Source organism: Pezoporus flaviventris, unplaced genomic scaffold (assembly GCF_033815535.1).
Source record: "Pezoporus flaviventris isolate CSIRO_AGI_PZ_B2104156 unplaced genomic scaffold, CSIRO_AGI_Pfla_v1 ptg000129l, whole genome shotgun sequence".
Lineage (NCBI taxonomy): Eukaryota > Metazoa > Chordata > Aves > Psittaciformes > Psittacidae > Pezoporus > Pezoporus flaviventris.
In genome coordinates this window covers 2,968,943-2,988,136 of record NW_026892677.1, presented here as the reverse complement: position 1 = coordinate 2,988,136, position 19,194 = coordinate 2,968,943, and the positions used below count along the sequence as shown (strand labels likewise).

The 19,194-nt window shown below is 41.7% G+C and overlaps 1 protein-coding gene across 2 annotated transcripts in view; it reads left to right on the top strand.

Moving 5' to 3' along the window:
* Positions 1 to 19,194, top strand: part of DOCK1 (dedicator of cytokinesis 1) — a 315,244-nt gene that overhangs the window by 263,808 nt on the left and 32,242 nt on the right. For both annotated transcript variants that reach the window (XM_061478569.1, XM_061478568.1), the window contains exons 39-46: positions 882 to 971; positions 4,051 to 4,155; positions 6,203 to 6,344; positions 6,545 to 6,623; positions 7,137 to 7,221; positions 8,851 to 8,937; positions 12,697 to 12,873; positions 14,152 to 14,235. In XM_061478569.1, the coding sequence (XP_061334553.1) occupies positions 882 to 971; positions 4,051 to 4,155; positions 6,203 to 6,344; positions 6,545 to 6,623; positions 7,137 to 7,221; positions 8,851 to 8,937; positions 12,697 to 12,873; positions 14,152 to 14,235 (849 nt within the window). The remainder of the gene's footprint in view (positions 1 to 881; positions 972 to 4,050; positions 4,156 to 6,202; positions 6,345 to 6,544; positions 6,624 to 7,136; positions 7,222 to 8,850; positions 8,938 to 12,696; positions 12,874 to 14,151; positions 14,236 to 19,194) is intronic.

The following is a 19,194-nucleotide window of genomic DNA, read 5'->3' as shown; positions in this document are numbered from 1 at the left end:
ATCAGGCCTAGTCAGCATGGGTTTATGAAAGGCAGGTCCTGCTTAACTAACGTGAGCCCACAGAGTGGTGGTGAATGGAGTTAAACCCACTTGGCAGCTGGTCACAAATGGTGAACATGAGTAGCTTGTGTGGAGGCAGCCAAGAAGGCCAATGGCATTCTGGTCTGTATCAGGGAAAGGATTGTTCCCCTGTGCTGGGCACTGGTGAGACCCAGTTCAGTTCTGGGCCCCTCACTACAAGGGAGACATTGAGGTGCTGGAGCGGGGCCAGAGAAGGGCAACGGAGCTGGTGCAGGGCCTGGAGCACAAGTGTGATGGGGAATGGCTGAGGGACCTGGGGGGTTCAGTCTGGAGACAATGAGGCTGAGGAGAGATGTTATCACTCCCTACAACTACTTGAAATGAGGTCGTAGCAAGGTGGGGGTCCGTCTCTTTTCCAAAGTAACAAAGGATGAGACAAGAGGAAATGGCCTCAAGCTGCATCAGGAGAAGCTTAGATGGAGATGAGGAGCAAATCCTTTCAAAGAGGGTGCTCAGGCATTGGAACAGGCTGCCCGGGGCAGTGCTGGAGTCACCGTCCATGGAGGTGTTTAAAAGATGAGTAGATGTGACATGGGGACATGGGTTAGTGGTGGACTTGGCACTGATAGGCTAGCAGTTGGACTCGATGATCTTAAAGGTCTTTTCCAACCTAAACAATTCTGATTCTATGAAACAGAGACATGTCTATTGCTGCCATGGCTGTTGACACATCAGTGTTTTCAGCATGCGACCCAAAGCATTTTGTTGTGTTTGTTAACATTCATTTTGTTCCAGTGTTGTTGCTCATCCAAGGTGTGTAATTCTGTTTTCTTCTTGTGTCGTGACGTTTTTCTCCACAGATGTGGGAAGAGGCCATTGCCTTGGGTAAAGAACTGGCGGAACAGTATGAAAATGAAATGTTTGATTATGAACAGCTCAGTGAACTGCTGGTAGGTTTGCAACACTGCAACAATTCCTTTTAGGATTTGATTTCTAAGCTTTTAAAATCATCCTGAAAATCTCTTTCGTGACAGAAAGATGCAGAAATAGATGCCCACTTTGGCTCTGCTGGACTGATGTTGATTAACTAGCTACCACTGGAGGGCCGAAAAAGAGTGGATTTCTGTTCTTTTAGCTGAAAGAAGAAGATTTCAGTAATGTTAAGCTGATTGATTTGGGGTATAAAAGGAAATTTGGAATTTAAATATAAATGGGAACATGAAAAAATCCCCATTCTCTCTCAAGTGTCTTTCCACATTCACGTTTCTTTTTTTAGGTATGAATAATCCCCAAGCATTCATGTCTAGAGTCAGTTATTTTTGCCCTGACGTTATCCATTCATTATGCCTGCACCATTTTTTATCTCCTGCTCTTTTCCAAAGAGATAAATGGCAGCTGTCACTGTCCCACCAAACTTCTCGACTGTTTTCACAGGAGCTGGGACATGATTCCTGTCCTAAATGAAAAGTGTTGACTTTTTCAGGGTTTTGATACATTTTACCTTTGCACTCACCAGCCTCCATCACACACAGTGGTGACTTGGGAAGACAAACTCCATCACTCCCAGCATCTCCCCTTTCTTCTTCTTCCCCCAGCTCTATACACTGATCATGACCCCATATAGTCTTGAATATCCCTTTGGTCAGTTGGGACCAGTTGTCCTGGCTGTGTCCCTCACAACTCCTCATGTACCCCCAGCCTGCTCACTGATGGGGTGAGGAGCATAAAAGGCCTTAGAATCATAGAATAGTTAGGGTTAGAAAGGACCTTAAGATCATCCAGTTCTAACCCCCCTGCCATGGGCAGGGACACCTCACACTAAACCATGGCACCCAAGGCCTTGTCCAACCTGGTGTTGAACACCACCAGGGATGGAGCATTCACAACCTCCCTGGGCAACCCATTCCAGTGCCTCACCACCCTCACAGGAAAGAATTTCCTCCTTAGATCCAGTCTAAACTTCCCCTGTTTCAGTTTGAACCCATTACCCTTGTCCTGGCACTACAGTCCCTAATGAATACCTTGACTCTGGGCAAGCAATTCTCATTGATAACTAAAACACCCCTGTGTGATCAGTGCTGTTTCCAGCACAAATGCACAGCCCCATACCAGCTACTGTGAAGAAAATTAACTCTACCCCAGCCAAACCCAGCACAGGTCATTGCACCCTCTTCCTCCACTGACACCAGTCCTCAGTTTGAGGATGGCCAGGAGTCTTCTAAGAAGCATCTCCATCCCCATCTCCCCAGAATCTCCCTTCTTGGGGAGGAAAGAATAAAGGAAATACCACTCCTCTCAGTGATGTGGTTTCTTCACTCTTTTACATGGTCTTCCTTTTCTTTTGTCCATGGTTTTGACCTCCAGCTCTCTCGAGCTGAATTTATATCCCTTCTTGCTATCCTCCTTTTGTGGCATCTTAACTGGTTTTAGTGACAGACTGATTGTATTGATTTACCTTACAAATCTGGAGCCTGGTGTCATGTCACTGTAAGTGATATAAGGGATGTATACCATGTATACCTGGAGGTCCTGTGGTGTGCAGGAGAGTCTTCCTTGGCCTGGTGCCCGCAGGGCTGCATTCAATAGACAGTATTCTTCATTTCAATATAAAAGGTAGAGATTGTTCCTGAGCTAGAAATGATTCTCATGTGTCAGATATGATTATTCGCCAGGAGACAGCTACTTTCCAAGTCTCTCATTTTTCATTTTCCATCTCCTTTATGCTTGCACATGGGAACATGAACAGCTTTGTCACAGAGGCAACCACTCGACTTATCATACTATACCCATTGTGGAGGAGAAGTCTGAATTTACACTTCATACGTTGTAGCTGATGGCCAATAATACTGAGTTATGTATTTTTTAGCATTCTCTTGAACAGTAAATATGTCGTGCTTTACATTAAGTGACATACTTCCAGGCAGTGGAGCCACATACGGTTCTTCTGCACATGAAAATGGAGTTTTTCCCACTTCTAATAGGAGAGACCCAGAACTTCCAATTCTCACAGCTGAGTTTATCTGTTCTTTATTTATCAGACAAGAGAAATTGAGAGAGATGCCACAAAAATTAGTACCAGTATGCACTGGGCATTGATCCCTACTAAGGCTAAGATCATAATTCAGACTTCCATAGTAGTCAGGTCTCACCTATCCTATTGGCTTTTCTTGTTGCTGCTGCTGCAGGGCATTAGCATGCTAGTTCTTCTTCTCTTCCTCCCCCATAATAAGATATAAATGTTTTTTGTTTCTTTCTGTTCTCCCTGTTGTCTCTTTTATTCAAGCAGTATTAACTATTAAACTCTAAGACAATTCACAAATAACAAAACAGTTTTACAACAGGTAAGAAATATATGGCAGAGCTGGGTCTTTGTAGTCTTCTTGCCATTTACTGTTATCTCTCGTATGGGAGCAGTAATAAACCTCCTCCCAAATCAGGATTCATTCTCTTACAGCAAGTAATAACCTAAAAATAAGTTAATGAACAGCTCGTCTGAAGCTGCACATTTGTTATTATTTCATCATTTGAGATAAAGAAGGATTCTGCTTCGAAACCAGAAGGCGTCCGACATGGATTTCTTCCAAAATATACATTTTGCTGCAGTTCTCAGCTGTGTGCTTTCCATATGCAAATAAATAGTTGTAAATATGGAAAAGAAGTAGTAGAAAAATGAGAAGTTGGCACCGTCGACATGAGCTGGCTGCAGTGGTTTGTGCTTCATCGTTCCAGGGTTTCGGCGTCAGCAGTGTCGCCATCAGGTCTGGCTGCCTTGCAGATTCTTGACCTTCATCAAAATTGAGATATTGGATATGGACCAGTGATGTTCAGCAAGATGAGGATAAAAGTAATGGCTACGGAGTCTAATATGTCAAAATGTTAGCATGTATCTGACAGAAAGGTGAAGAAAAAGGGGGAGATGAAACACATCCACCTTCAACCTAGAGATGCCCATAGAAGAGATCTAGATCTTAAGTATGACGAATCTCCTACAAGTTTAGGTTGTTAAAATTCCTCCTGTTTCTTTTGCAGAGAAAGCAAGCCCAGTTCTATGAAAACATTGTGAAAGTGATAAGACCAAAGCCAGACTATTTTGCTGTTGGATACTACGGCCAGGGATTTCCGACATTCATACGGGTAAGTGTCCACCTTTTTCCACAGTTGATGGCAGGGTTTCTTGCATGGGAAATTGCCCTTGGTAGTGGGAAAAGTGCATTATTGTATGTCAGTGGGTTATTTACAGTCTACCTAACATTGATGGTTGGGGTTTAGGTGTATGAAACCAAACATTCACAGAATCCCAGAGTGGTTTGGGCTGGAAGGGACCTTAAAGCTTAACCGGTTCTAACCCCCTGCCACACACAGGGACACCTTCCACTAGAGCAGGTTGCTCCAAGGCCTTGTGTCCAACCTGGCCTTGAACACTGCCAGGGATGAGGCAGCCACAGCACATTGCTTTTTCCTTTCCAGTTTCTAATATGGAATAATTGAATTTTTATTAGAGAAGGTTTTTCTTCAAACGTATCCAAAACTTTATACTTCTTCAGGGTATCACTAAAAATGAAGATATACCACCCAATCCATCAGGGTAATAACCAGAACCATCTGAAATGGTGATGTGTTTGCCTGACAGGGGTCTGTGTGTTTTTGTGTGTGTGTGTGTATATGCATATATATAAAACTATATATATGTATACGAGTATAGTTATACATGTATATATTTATATATGAGTATGGTAGAGAAGCTTTTGTATGCGACCGTGTTTTCATGTGAGTATTCTTGCATCTACTGTGCATTTCAAAAGGCACCATTGCAGAACTAAACCCAATTGGGCTAATGTCAACTATTCCAGTTTGCTCCCCCTGGTCATAACACCCTTTTTCTAACAAGTGCTGTATAATTTTTTCACCAAGGGTTCATTGTGACATGAGCAATGAAGTTAGGTATATTTAGATGCAAGTTGATGTCAAAACTTACTTTAATATGTTTGATCTGTTAAAATCAAATCGTCTTTTATACTTTTCTTTGGAACGTAATGTTCTTGTTCAGTGTATAAATGGGCTGTGTAAAATATTTCTTCATTTTCTTTACTGTTAAAAGAAGAAATCAATACTCAGAAATACAATATACTTAATTTAAAAGTTAGGCAGACAGATGTACAATGACAAAAATTGAACAGACTACTACAAAGTCTAGAATGTATGGGTCTTTGCAGAAGTCAGTATCTTTGAACCTTCTTCTAAAACTGGCATCATTTTCTCTTTGCTAGCTACTCTTTGCTACTCTTACTAGCTCACTTCATTGTGTTTTAATAAATATTTGTCCGTAAAAAGCCTAATTCTCTACTTACATCCATCCTACCGTTAGCTGTGGCTGAGAGGAACAACAGAGGAACATCCTGAGTTTGTCCCTCTGTAGTTCCTCTATAATTAGAGGATGCAGTTTGTCTTAATGCATTTTCAGTGGGCACCAATTGTATACATTGTTGTAATCATGTATTTGGGTCCTGTTAAATTAAGTCTGGTTTATCCATATGTCTAAAGGTAAGCACATGCTTCATGGTCTCAGTACTGAACTGGAGGTAGGGAAATCCATTTGTGCTTTATTGAATTGGCAGGAAATATTTGTACTCTATTGATTATATCACAGTGGGAGGAATGTAACATTTCTCACTTAACGGCATTGGAGTCAATGGTTCGAAGATCCCAGTTCATTACTGAGGATGCTGGTATTAAAATCGGAGAATCATAGAGTAGTTTGTGTTGGAAGGGACCTTTGAAGCTCATCCAGTCCAACCCCGTGCAATGAGCAGGGAAATCTTCAACTAGATCAGGTTGCCCAGAACCACATCCAGCCTGGCCTTGAGTATCTTCAGGGATGGTGCACCCACCACGTCTTTGGGCTACCTGTGCCAGTGTTTTACCACCCTCATTGAAACTATTTCTTCTTCCGTCCAGCCTGAATCTCCCTCTTTCACTTTAAAACCATCACCCCTTGTCCTCTTGCAACAGGCCCTGCTAAAAAGTCTCTCCCCATCTTTCCATAGGCCACTTTTTAGAACTGAAAGGTCACAATAAGGTCTCCCTGAAGTCTTCTCCAGGCTGAACAAGCCCAACTCTCTCAGCTTTTCCTCACAGGAGAGATGCTCCATCCCTTTGATTATACCTTTCAATTTGCTTCCAGAACAAAGTCTTCATTTACCGGGGGAAGGAGTACGAGCGCCGTGAGGACTTCGAAGCGCGGTTATTGACTCAGTTCCCAAACGCAGAGAAAATGAAGACAACGTCTCCCCCGGGCGATGACATTAAAAACTCCTCTGGCCAGTGTATCCTTTGGTTGTACAGCAGCTCCTGTGGCCACGCAGATTGAGGATTTGTGGCCAACACAAGCAGGAGATGGTCGAGCTTCTGCCATCATGAGTGCAATGCATTGATTTTGTTGTTCTGTTCTTCTTTCGTGTTCCCGTTTAGCTGCCTGTTCTGCATGATTGCAATTTGCTTTTCAGTTCTTAACCCCTGAATTCAGATATTCAGTGCTTTACTGTAAAGCCCAAACTGGATTTACCATCTAAGTTTCACAGGCCAGTGTCGGAACAAATCGTGAGGTGAGTTTGGGTTGGGTTTCCACCTTTTCAGTTTCCTTTGAAGAACTAGAACTAGTTCTTCATAGAACCCTAGAGTTGTTTGGGTGGGAAGGGAGCTTAAAGCCCATCCGGTTCCAACCCCTGCCATGGGAACACCTTCCACCAGAGCAGCTTGCTCCAAGCCCCTGTGTCCAACCTGGCGAGGGATGGGGCAGTCACAGCTTCTCTGGGCACCCTGTGCCAGCGCCTCAGCACCCTCACAGGGAAGAGCTTCTGCCTAAGAGCTCATCTCAGTCTCCCCTCTGCCCTATCTTACATGCCTTTGTAAAATGTCCCTCTGTACACAGCCAAGGAGGGTAGTGACTGTGAGGACATTGTGTAGATAATAACAGCAATTCCATCCAACCCACTGGAAAACAGTGATCCCATAAGCATTTTATATTTATTCATAAGCTTCTATTCCAGTACTAGAGTTTAGCAGCAATTCCTAAACAGATAGGGTTTGATTTTGATTGTGCTTTTCCCTTTCTTCAGTTTCTACAGGGTGAATGAAGTGCAGCGGTTTGAGTATTCACGCCCTGTTCGGAAAGGAGAGAAAAACCCGGACAATGAATTTGCGGTAAAAAGACGATCAGAAAACACCTGGGGGTTTGCTTGTTTATTCCCTTCCATTTGGAGAACCTGAAGCATTGGTTATGTCTTGGGTGTTGAAAAATAAGGTTTAAATGGGATTATTTTTCATAGAAATTCAGTTAACCCGACTCGTGTTTTATAATGGGCAAAACCTTTTGTTTTCTTAAAAACCAGCTATTTTGATAACAAAGCATAAAATGGCTCTACCTGAAAAGATACATCTCTCACCAAAACATATCTGGCCATGAAGATTCCAGTCAGGCATTTAAAAGTCTTTTTGCAGTCATACTTTTATTTGTTAACTAAACCATATGTTTCATGTAATGGTCAATAAAACTCCCTTTGAGCACAGCTTGTATCCATCAAAACGTTTACAGCAGGTTACATCAAGTTGATTGCCTTTTTGGTTTTTATAGACACCATTTTATTCACAGGGGTTCTAGTGGGTGCAGTTAGTAGTAAAGTAGTAGTGCAGTAGTAATTAAAGTTAGAAATCAATGCATACTTCTTGAGCAAGGAACTTGGGTTTCTGTGTAGTAGCGGGCTCTAATCCGATCAGTGTGCCACTAAATGCTGAGTATTTGGTTTCCTACAGGTTGGATGGGGCTTGGAGCAAGCTGCTCTAGTGGAAGGTGTCCCTGCCTGTGGCAGGGGTTGGAACTGGATGCGCTTTAAGGTCCCTTCCGACATAAACCATTCCAGATTCTGTGATTCCTTTAGTGTCTGTAGCTACTCTTGGTGGCAGTCATATCACAAATCACTGATTTGCTAATCTAGGTGGGCTTAGCTGGGGAGGTAGGAGACCCTTCTTTTCCAAAAGCATAATGCTAGACTGGAGTGCGACAGTTTCCAATGCGTTTTGAGTGTAGATAGAAAATGTAGTTTTATCTAAATCACTTTGAAATCACTTCTTCTGTTAATAGAGAATGGCATAATCAATTCTGTTTTACAGGAAGCCTCATAATAAATAAGATGAACTACCAACATCTGCCAGTTCTAACAAAGTCTAGAATCAAGAGATAGCTTTGAGATATGTCAAGGAAGACACGTTCAATCACATATCCTTAAATTCAAACTAATAAGGAGATGTTACAACGAAGCTGTTGCAGTTTACAGCTCAGATGGAATCGCACAATCACAAATACAGGTCAAGATGGGATCTCGGGTCCAGCCTCTGCCCCAGGCAGGACTAGCTCTGGGGTCAGAGCTGCTCAGAGCAGGACTTGAAACCTCCAAGGATGGGGATGGCCCAGCCTCCCCTGGGAGCCCATCTTGGCTCCTGTGCCCTCCTGAGGAAGAAGCATTCTCCATATTAATATGATGTGTAGAGTAAAAGCTCTCATGAGAAAAACAACAGTCCAAGTAAAACCACTGGACCTTTTAGATAGTGCTCTCCTTGGGAAAGAGTGCAGTTGTTCCCTGTTAAGTCATGTATCAGATATAAAACTGTGGCAGTCACTCCATCATCTCCTCAGGCCCATACTGTTTGAAATGTCCCCCTGGCTTCACAGTATTTGTGCCATTGTGGATCCTTTTCCTGACTAGGATGCTTTAAAGCTTTACTTATGATAAAAGCTGTCTATCTGATAACGTGATGTTTGTGTTATACTTGCAGAATATGTGGATTGAGAGAACCATCTACGTGACTGCTTACAAATTACCAGGGATTCTGAGGTGGTTTGAAGTCAAATCCGTTTTCATGGTAAGATCAATTTGTCTTTATTGAGATTGCATAAAAGAATGAGGCTCTTACACAGCCAGGGAGCTGTTATATTTCTGTACGGCTGTGCTTCAGTTCTGTGAGCAAGCTATCAAAGGGACTATATCTGGCATCTGAAGACAAGGGGAACTTGCTTGATGAGGATGCTGATTATTGACTGAGGGTGACTCAAGTAATGCTTTTTCACTCCTGAGAGGAGCAAATGCGAGCTGACTCTTCCAGGCCTTTAGGTCAAGGTCTGATCAAGCGCTTGAAGTACTTCTGGCTTTCAGCAGGTTACAGCCATTACAGCCTGTGGTGTGAGCTGTGTGCCTAAAACGAAGAGGGACCTGCGGTCTTGTAGGGGAGCTCTGCTGCATCAAGGTGAAACTGGTCTGAATTTTGGAAACGAGGATTTGGGTGCTTTGGTTGTAACATTCAAAGTACACCATAAATCAAATGTATTCTGCGTGTCTGCATTTCCTCTCTGCTAATCACTTGTGATCAAAGGTGGTTGTTGTTTCCTTTCCATAGTTAGCCCAAATGCACCCTAGCAACCCCAAAGAGCAGCTCCAAATTAGCATTTCTGATCTGCCATTTAGACTGTTTAGATAAGAAATATCCATTAAACGCCTTTAAGATTAAGTTATTCTTACGCAGCTGTAATTTTTAAGTAGCAATAAAAACATTGTTACTGCAGTGTTTAAATCTCTCTTGTGAGGCTTATTTTTAAAGGAAAAGAACAATTTGCATATGATTAATTAAAACCTTTTTCATTGCTCCATTGAGGTTATGTTGGACAGTTGTATTTAGATGAACAGAAGTAATGCGGAAAATTACTATGGTATCTATAGTAACAGAATATGAATGTGGGGTTTGACAGTAATAGGCAGCTGAATAAAACACATTGAATTTTTAATGAACTTTGTAAGTTCAATATCATCCTGATAGAGAAGATTGTGTTTATCATCGTGATTGCGAGAAGTGGTGTTTGTGAAGGCTGCTGAAAGTCTCTTTTCCTTAGGAATTAAGAGCACAGGCTGGCAGGCTGCTTTGTGCAGGCAGTTTGTATACGCACACCTTTAGCACTACACTTGTCATCGAAACGGGCATAAACCCTTGGAGAGGACTTTCTATGAGCTCTTTGAAAGTAAGGATTATTTTAGTCACGTAAATGGGACCAGAATAGAGCTTAATAATAGGTGGGAAGATGGAAACGAGTGACTTTTGACCTAGCTCTGGCATAGTTGCTCCAAAATCAGGATGACTTTCTTCAACGTTCCTGTCAGCTGGAAGCATGATCATGGGGTTTACATTCCTGTAAGGCTAAATTCTGACTATGGATACAGATAGTATTGATGTTTCACTAAACACTGTGAGTTACAGTAGCGTTGCACATTCCATATTTTATTGATGGAGCTAGAATATCTTGAAAGGAAGAGGTGAGATCATAGGAAACCAGTGCTGAGAGAAAATTGAGTAGTTTGATAAATGCAGTGTATTATGCTACCTAACCCATAGAGGAACATGCATAATTGCCTTAAATCTATTTGCTTTAAAACCCCTTCTGATTCCTTTTACCTAAACCTTTTCAATCTGTTCGTTATCTGCAAGGAATTTGTTGTACACATTCATTACTCTCTATCTGACTTGTTTTAGCTGGACACAAGTAGTTGTAGGGTAAACATTAGCTGAGGCCAGGCGGTGAATGAGAAACTGGATTTGGAATTGCATTTGGTTTTAAAAGGCAAACCCACTAATCTCTGTTTTGCTTTGATGCTTAGTTTTTTAGCGTTGCTATTGGATCAGGAGTATGTAGTTTCTGTTTGCCCTGAATAGATGGTGTAGTGCCCAGAGTTAGCAAGCTACTTGGAAGACTCATAATTCACAAATGTAGATATTTTTAATAGCTGTCAGTAAGTTCCAAAGCACAGTTTATAGTAGGAGGATGGGAACTGCAATTCTCCATCTGCTTTTAAAAGGATTAGAGGGAGGATTAGAAGAGTAGTAAAAGAAAGGAGAATGAGAAAGAAAGCCGTGATTGCTGATACAGAGAAGTCAAAAAAGTCAGCTCAATGAGTGCTAATTTCTGTAGATATTCAAGAGCTTTAAAAGCAATGGTTCATCAACAAATTATTGCATAGTTAGAAGCCCATTAATACAAATGACAGAATCCTAAATTTAGCAGGTGATGCTCACTACAGTTCGCGCTGAATCAGATGTTGAGGGTGGTCGTGCTTCCCAGAGGCCAAATTGCACCCGCAGCACCTCCAGCTCTGAAGGGCAGGCATCATCTGTCCAGCTGAGCCTGCTCTGCTCCACAGCCACCACAGAGCCTTCCACAATGATTCGCCAGGCGCACTGTTAAAAATGCTAATTAAAGCATCCTTGATGTAATCAGATGGCAGGTGTAAGAGTAACTGAAGAGATTTGATTATAAGTGGTTCTCAGGAACATGGTAAGCAACTGATAGCCAGGTAGAAGTGCTGCTTTGTTTATGTAGCATTTATGTAAATTAGGCTGTAATCAAATATACACTTGCATTTTCCTCATAGGCCTCAATTAACCTTCCTTTTCTATTCCTACCACATCATTTCTTCAATGTAAATAAGCCCTGTCTTCCAGCGAGGACTGTCTGTGCCCCAGGATGCTGCAAGTTAGTAATTTTCGTCCCATTCACTAAAGGGACATATTTCAGCAATATTTCAATATTTTAATACTGTTTTTTCAACATGTCGACCTGAAGGACACAGGATCTGGTTGTAAATAATAGCTGGAGATTTTATAAGGGCCTGTGGGGACAGGCCAAGGGGAATGGCTTTAACCTGCCCGAGGGGAGACTGAGATGAGCTCTTAGGCAGAAGCTCTTCCCTGTGAGGGTGCTGAGGCGCTGGCACAGGGTGCCCAGAGAAGCTGTGGCTGCCCCATCCCTGGCAGTGTTCAAGGCCAGGTTGGACACAGGGGCTTGGAGCAAGCTGCTCTAGTGGCAGGGGTCCCTGCCCGTGGCAGGGGATGGAGCTGGATGAGCTTTAAGGTCCTTTCCAATGCAAACCAGGCTGGAATTCTGTGATTGTATGATCAGTCAATTAAAATAAAGCAAATTATACACAGTACAAAACCTAATTTACCTCATGAAGACATCTGAGGAGCTCCCTTCATCAGACTATGTGAGAAAGAATATTTCTTCCTTCAGGTATCGATGTTCAGTTGAATAAAATGTGACCTCATGGGTAAAGCACAGCAGCTGGCTTAGAAGTCATCTCTTCAACATATGAAACTTCATTTCCTTGGAAAGGCACCAAAATAATCACAGCAAAATTATCAGCTTGATTTTTGAGCTGCTTAGGATTACATTTTCCATCAGAAAATCCACATTAAGTTATCATTTCTTTTCCTACGTTAAGCTGCATCTTCTTTGCGCTGCTAAAACACACTGACTTGTAATCTTTGGTGTTCTCTGTAATCCTCCCAAAACCTCACGTGGTTCTGTTCAGAGCCTTTCTAAACGTTGTGCTGTTGTGCTGAGGTGTAATCCGTCCTACAGCAGCGAAATGCATTTAACTTATCTCCACTCATGTTATCAGATCGGATCCCAAGTATCTCAATGCCTGAAATGACCATTTCTGTTAATTATTGGTTAAAATATCTTTGGCTCTGAAACCCCTGATATCCTTCTGATTGTGGTGGTTTGGTGGCCAGCCGCTTCTGTAGTGGGTCAGAAACCTGCTTCTTGATTATAACATCCTTTTGTTCTTATTTTAGGTTGAAATCAGTCCACTGGAAAACGCAATAGAAACCATGCAGCTCACAAATGATAAGATCAATAATATGGTTCAACAGCACCTAAATGATCCAAATCTTCCCATCAACCCTCTCTCGATGCTGCTGAACGGCATTGTGGATCCTGCGGTCATGGGAGGGTTCACAAACTATGAGAAGGTAATGTCAGAATTGCCTGTCCTTCACCTCTTCACCTTGTTGAGATGTGTCTCTATTTGTGCCTAAACACCATGTGGGTCACCCCACATATGTACTTAGTAGAACATTGCTTAAAACCTACCACTTTTCCAACCTCGTTGATTCCAGGATTGCATGGTTTTAAGTGTCTTTCTGGTATTTATGGATGGATTTTTGTCTTTCTACATTTGAAGTAAGAGTTGATGTGTTTAGCAGCAAGCATACTTCTGTAGGGGCACAGTGGACAATCCCTTACTAGAGTTAGTCACTGCCAGCATTCCCAATGTGGGCTCTCATGCTCTTGGACATAGGAGCTGAGAATTTCTGAGTGAACTTCAGTGACCAAGGTAGCTGATTGCAATTCTCTCCTTTGCTTTCAAACAGATGAGGTTTTAAAGGATGAATCCTATGGTAGAGACTCTGAGATAGCAGTCAGTTGCAGATATGTCTGAATAATCTTAACGGCATGTTTGCAGCATGAGCTTTTAAAGTTATATGGGATGAGATAGTAACATCGGGAAACAATAAACCCTGTATCTATCAGTATGTTGTGAATATGTGTGGGACTGCAGTGATAGGACAAAGGGTAATGGGTTCAAACTTAAACAGGGAATATTTAGGCTGGATATAAGGAAGAAGTTCTTTACTGTGAGCATGGTAGCACAGGTTGCCCAGAGAAGCTGTGGCTGCCCTATCCCTTACAGTGTTCAAGGCCAGGTTGGACAGGGCTTGGGACAGCCTGGTGTAGTGGAAGGTGTTCCTGCCCGTGGCAGGGGGCTGGAACTGAATGATCTTAAGGTCCCTTTCCAACCCAAATCATTCCATGATTCTATGAATATTAGTCATACAGAGTTGGCATACACAAACAAGATGCATGTTCTAACATAAATGGAGAATGTACACGCTGATGTACGTGTTGTTCTGTCCATCTGTTGATGTCCTTCTGTAACTCTCACCCATTTCACATACTATAATTTCTGGAACTGCTAGAAAGCCATTTCAGGGCTGTGCCAAGTCCTCTGCCCGTGAGATTTGAACTTGTTCACCATCTGCTCATCTGCCTACTTTGCTGATGCCTTAATCTTAAAACGCTGTTAAATTCTGCATCTCTTTCCTACGTCTTCACTTTGTATTTGTAGCTCTCATTGTTCTGCAGAACCTTTGGATGCATTAATTTCTCTTTGCTGTAGGTAATTCTGCCGTGGCAGTAGACATTGATTCACTCTCTGAAATAACTTCTCATTTCTGTCTCTTACCCAGGCTTTTTTCACTGACAAATATATGCACGAGCATCCAGAAGATCATGACAAGATTGAGAAGCTGAAGGATCTGATCGCTTGGCAGGTAAGATACTTTCAGCCAGGTTGGTCGGGCTCAACTGCTGTGCAAAGGCACTTTAGTGTCACTTTTGACAAAAAGCAGGCATTAAACTCTTCACCCTTTGTACACTTCATTGCCATTTAAAACTGTTGGAACTTGAGCTAAAGTGCATCTTTCCAAACCTGGCGTCATTTGTCTTTTGATAAACCCTCAAGGAACACACATGATCAACCTCTTTTCTTTCTCCCTTTCTTTTTGTAACCATAATACAGTGGAAATATCCCAACTGTATCAGCTCAGAAAATACCTTGTAATGATGTTGGTTGGTGTTACTGGTAGTTTAGTTTTGCATTTGAATTTTCTAAGGCTGATTTCAGTAATAAGAAATCCCTAACCCTGAATCCCTCCCCTGCTTGCACACACTGGGGCAGTATTTTTTCACGTATCCACTTCTTTCTTCCAACAACATATCTTCCATTTATTAACCTTTCTGTCCAGACTTCCAGCACCTTTGAGCACAGAATATTCAATGTGAGAGTTGCAAAACTTAGCTTCCATGCAAAATACTCAGTAAATTCATTTTAGATGTTATGAGCCTTTCGGCTTGTTTTCTGTATACCTTAACATGGAACAAGAATGCTCATGATTCATAAAGCATTTGAAATTACCTGGTATTTTTATGACAGTGTTTTAGAGGAGAAATCATTTAAATGTAACATGATACAGGCAGTATTACCTGAACTGGGATTGGAACCCAGGTTTCCAGCCCTGTGCCTGAGACAAAGCAGGAACCCTCCTACATGAAGAACTGCTTTACATGTGCCAAAGGATATTTTCCAGGACAAATAAGAAACAATTCCATTTTTTGTTCCATAGTCATAGACTGGACATTTTCCAGTGGTCTCAAGGTAATTTTATGATCACTAAAAACATACCAATATGCTTGGAAGTGTTTTTCCCACAGAAGAACAGAGTGCATCGTTGTCTTTTTACATTCAATTTATCTTTATTATAAAGAGAATAATTTACATTTCTATAGGATTCAGTCTCAGAGGTGGTAGAACCAAAGATACTGAATTTAAGGAAAAAATCCCCTGAAGACCATAAAGCTATAACTGAATAAAAACTCTTTTGGCCTGCAAAAACCTTATGTATTTATTTATTTCCTTGTGAGCTTTTACAGAAGATTAAGTTTTAGGAGCTTTAAGTTTTATAGAGGAAAATAATTTGATCCCAGAAGACTTCACTTCATGTCAGCTCCATGCCTTTGCCTCTGATAGCAATACTTCAAATGAATTACAAACACACATTCCCTCAGCAAAGATTCACTTTGGTGACATTTAGGCATTAAAATAGTATTGGTATTTGAAAACATGTATGGCAGCTAATCAGGTCCTCTTTTAATTATTCAGTGGTTTTAAATATATAATTAGATACACCCCATCCCTGGCAGTGTTCAAGGCCAGGTTGGACACAGGGGCTTGGAGCAAGCCGCTCTAGTGGAAGGGGCTCCTGCCCATGGCAGGGGGTTGGAACTGATTGAGCTTTAAGGTCCCTTCCAACCCAAATCAGTCTGGGATTGTATGATAATTCCCCATCACTACTGGAGTTCTAAACAATGGGAACCAGAAAAATAGAGAAAAGGAATCAAAACCTACTTTTTATAGCTGAAAAGTTGTTTCAGAGAGGGTGTAGCAATTTCATAGTGGAAATCAGCGCTTTGCAATTACATTACTTATTTCATATACATTCCATTTATCCTAAGACTTAAACCTCCTCTCACCTAATTTCAGTTTTCCGAGCACAGGCTGCATAAGTGGCTGGTGTCAGGAGAGGGAATTGTTATGGAAACTTTGCAGAGTGAGGCACTGGTCTGAATTCCTCACGGCCTTGACAGTGATTGAATGCAAAAATGAGTTTTCATCTTTCAATAATGTGGGGCTTGGAGTTTTGTAATCACATGGAGATTTGCTTTATGCTGTATAAATCAATCTGGATATATGAAATAGGAGCCTGACAATCGTGTTATCAGCTGACTAGTTAAATTTGATTCTTTTCCTATCCCCTTACCTTACCTTTCTCTCCACTGTGCTATGGAATTCATGCTCTTCAGGATATTATCCCTTTAGAATTCCTGTGAACTTCAAGTGCACAGTTTCATGAAATAACTATCATTAGTAAAGAAATTCCATTTTTGCCTGTCTTTTTTGCTTTTCTGACTTAGGAAACAAAAGATTTCCATGGAGCAACATCAGTCCAAGATCTTTTCTTTTAACACGAAGATAATGAAATCAGTGATCGAAATTATGGTAGCATGATGAATATTTGATGACATCAATCACTGTTTAGCTCATGCATTTACAGCATACCAAAAGTACTATGTACCACACAGCCGAATAGCAGCATACCAAATGAAGCCTTTATCATCATATTTTATACCATTATTATGAAAGGCTTTCTTTTAATATTTGGGCTATAAGATTAATAATTGAAATCCGTGTCGCTTTTTTATTTCGGCCAAGCTGATGAAGATATTTTAAAAGCAAAAGACAAAAGTCAGACATTAATTTGAATTTGCAGTGGAACTTCATAAAACTTTAAAATCAACAAAGATTAGAAGGATAAAATAAGTCTTATCTTGAGCTGGTTTCCTTTCTCATTTAGCTCGTGCGTTTCTAGCTCAGCTACTTTGCTTCTTCATCCACTTCTCCAAAGGTGAGGGTGCCCTGTAGAGTCTTTGGCAATAGAGCCATAAGCAAACCCCCCCCCCGTCACTGCTTCAAACCCAAATGAATTCATAATATCGTAGTGATGTTGTGGTATCTATCCCAGTGACCTGGTTTAGTGGTGGGCTTGACGGTGCTGAGCTGGTGGTTGGACTTGATGATCTTAAAGGCCATTTCCAACCCAGTTGATTCTGTGATTCTGTTCTATGAACACGGCAAAATCCTGCCTCTGTATCTGCATCTGACACAGATTCGTGGAGGTTTACACCTCAGTGTCACTCATCACCACATTTCCTTGTGCCAGTGTCTGGAAAGGAGATGTGGGAAGAACCCTGAAGTTAATAGAAGGTGAAGCAGAAGTAGTAAGACAGTCTGAAGGTAATTTCTTTCTGCACTTGATAGATGTTTAAAGGCTTAAGTGGCCTTGGACAGGGAGACCAAACATCCTGACTCAGAAATCGCACAGAAGTTCTGTACCAAAGCCATGGGAAGTTTACTAAGTTCAGCTTCTGTTAAGGAATAAGTCTTTCCTTCTTCATCTATGGGCTCTGGTCTGCTTTGATTCCCTCATAGCTGGGTGCCTCCTCTTGCCTGTTCCTCAATCCCTTGACTTAACAGTTCCAGTTGGCCACCAGCCTTTAGGTTCTTCCATTCTCCAAACCTACACTCACTCCAGCAGACTTGGCCATCTTACTACCTTGCTTCTCAAGCTGGTTGTATGTACCCGGTGTGTATCCCAACAGTGAAACCCTCCCTGGCACCTTCAGTGGCTGCAGTCAAAACAGTCTGTCATAATTCTTACTTTATAGTCTTTTAAGAGAGTCTATGTCCATTTAAAGGGTGTTCTAGGTAAGATTGCTTGAGTTTGTTCACCTGTAATTCACCTGTGGATTTATTATTCTTACTAATAAAGCTGCTCCTTCTGATTGCTGCTCAGTCCTATTAGAAAGATCTGGTTTTAATCAGTATTATGATTTAATTATGAACTATGAAGAAGCAGCCTCTTAGCTTGATTGCTGCAGAGAAGTTCCAAGTTACAATCGGAGCCCTGTGTGGGCTGAAGCAGACCTGGAAGAGGAAATATTTGCCCTAAGCTGGAGGTAGCAAACTCTTAACGGTGTGTCTGGATGGCTGTGGGAATGAAAATGTCTCTCTTAAACCATTTTAAAAGGTCAGCTACACCTCCACACTATGAACTAATTCTATAATCCTCTGTTGGCAGGGATATGCTGTGACAGAAGCCTCGGAGATAAATGATTATTTTCAGTTACAACAGAGAATTAATTTAATTTTATTCTCCTCTGTTTTGCTCCCAAAGAAAATAAAAGGGTTTTTCTAAGAAGAAATGGGTAGTACATAAACCTACGTGTTTTATTAATAAATACTGCTCTGCAATATATATATGTCAGAGAATGTAGACCATTACCAGTTATATAAATAGGATTTATTAAACAAAGCATGCAAGTATTTTCTCCTTTAAGGTTATATCCTCACGAAGCAGGGAAGGGACTGGTATTAATAACCCAGTGTGAGAGTCAGCATTCATCAGTTTGCCATTTGGAAGCACGGTGTGTATGGGGGCCTGTGAATATAACATCACAGGAGTGTTTGTGCTGTCTGATAAATTCAGCTGTGCCTCCAGCATGTGATTACAGGGCAGAGCTATGGGTGTATTCATTTTAAAGGACTTTAGTTAACGGAGGAAAAAGGAAATCATTTATAGCAGATTTTTAGATCCTTTTTTTACTATGTTATGATTCATAGCTAATGAATTATGATGATCATAGAATCATAGACACATAGAATGGTTTGGGATGGAAGAGACCTTAAAGCTCATCCAGCTCCAACCCTTGCCACGGGCAGGGACACCTTCCACTAGAGCAGCTTGCTCCAAGCCCCTGTGTCCAACCTGGCCTTGAACACTGCCAGGGATGGGGCAGCCACAGCTTCTCTGGGCACCCTGTGCCAGCGCCTCAGCACCCTCACAGGGAGAGCTTCTGCCTAAGAGCTCATCTCAGTCTCCCCTCTGGCAGGTTAAAGCCATTCCCCTTGGCCTGTCCCTACAGGCCCTTGTCCCAAGCCCCTCTCCAGGTTTCCTGCAGCCCCTTCAGGCACTGGAGCTGCTCTCAGGTCTCCCCTTCAGGAGCCTTCTCTTCTCCAGGCTGAACAAGTCTCATGATTGTTGTTGATGATGTTATGGTTGTTATTATCATTATTGTCATTATCATCATCATTATTATTATATGAGCTCTTTCGC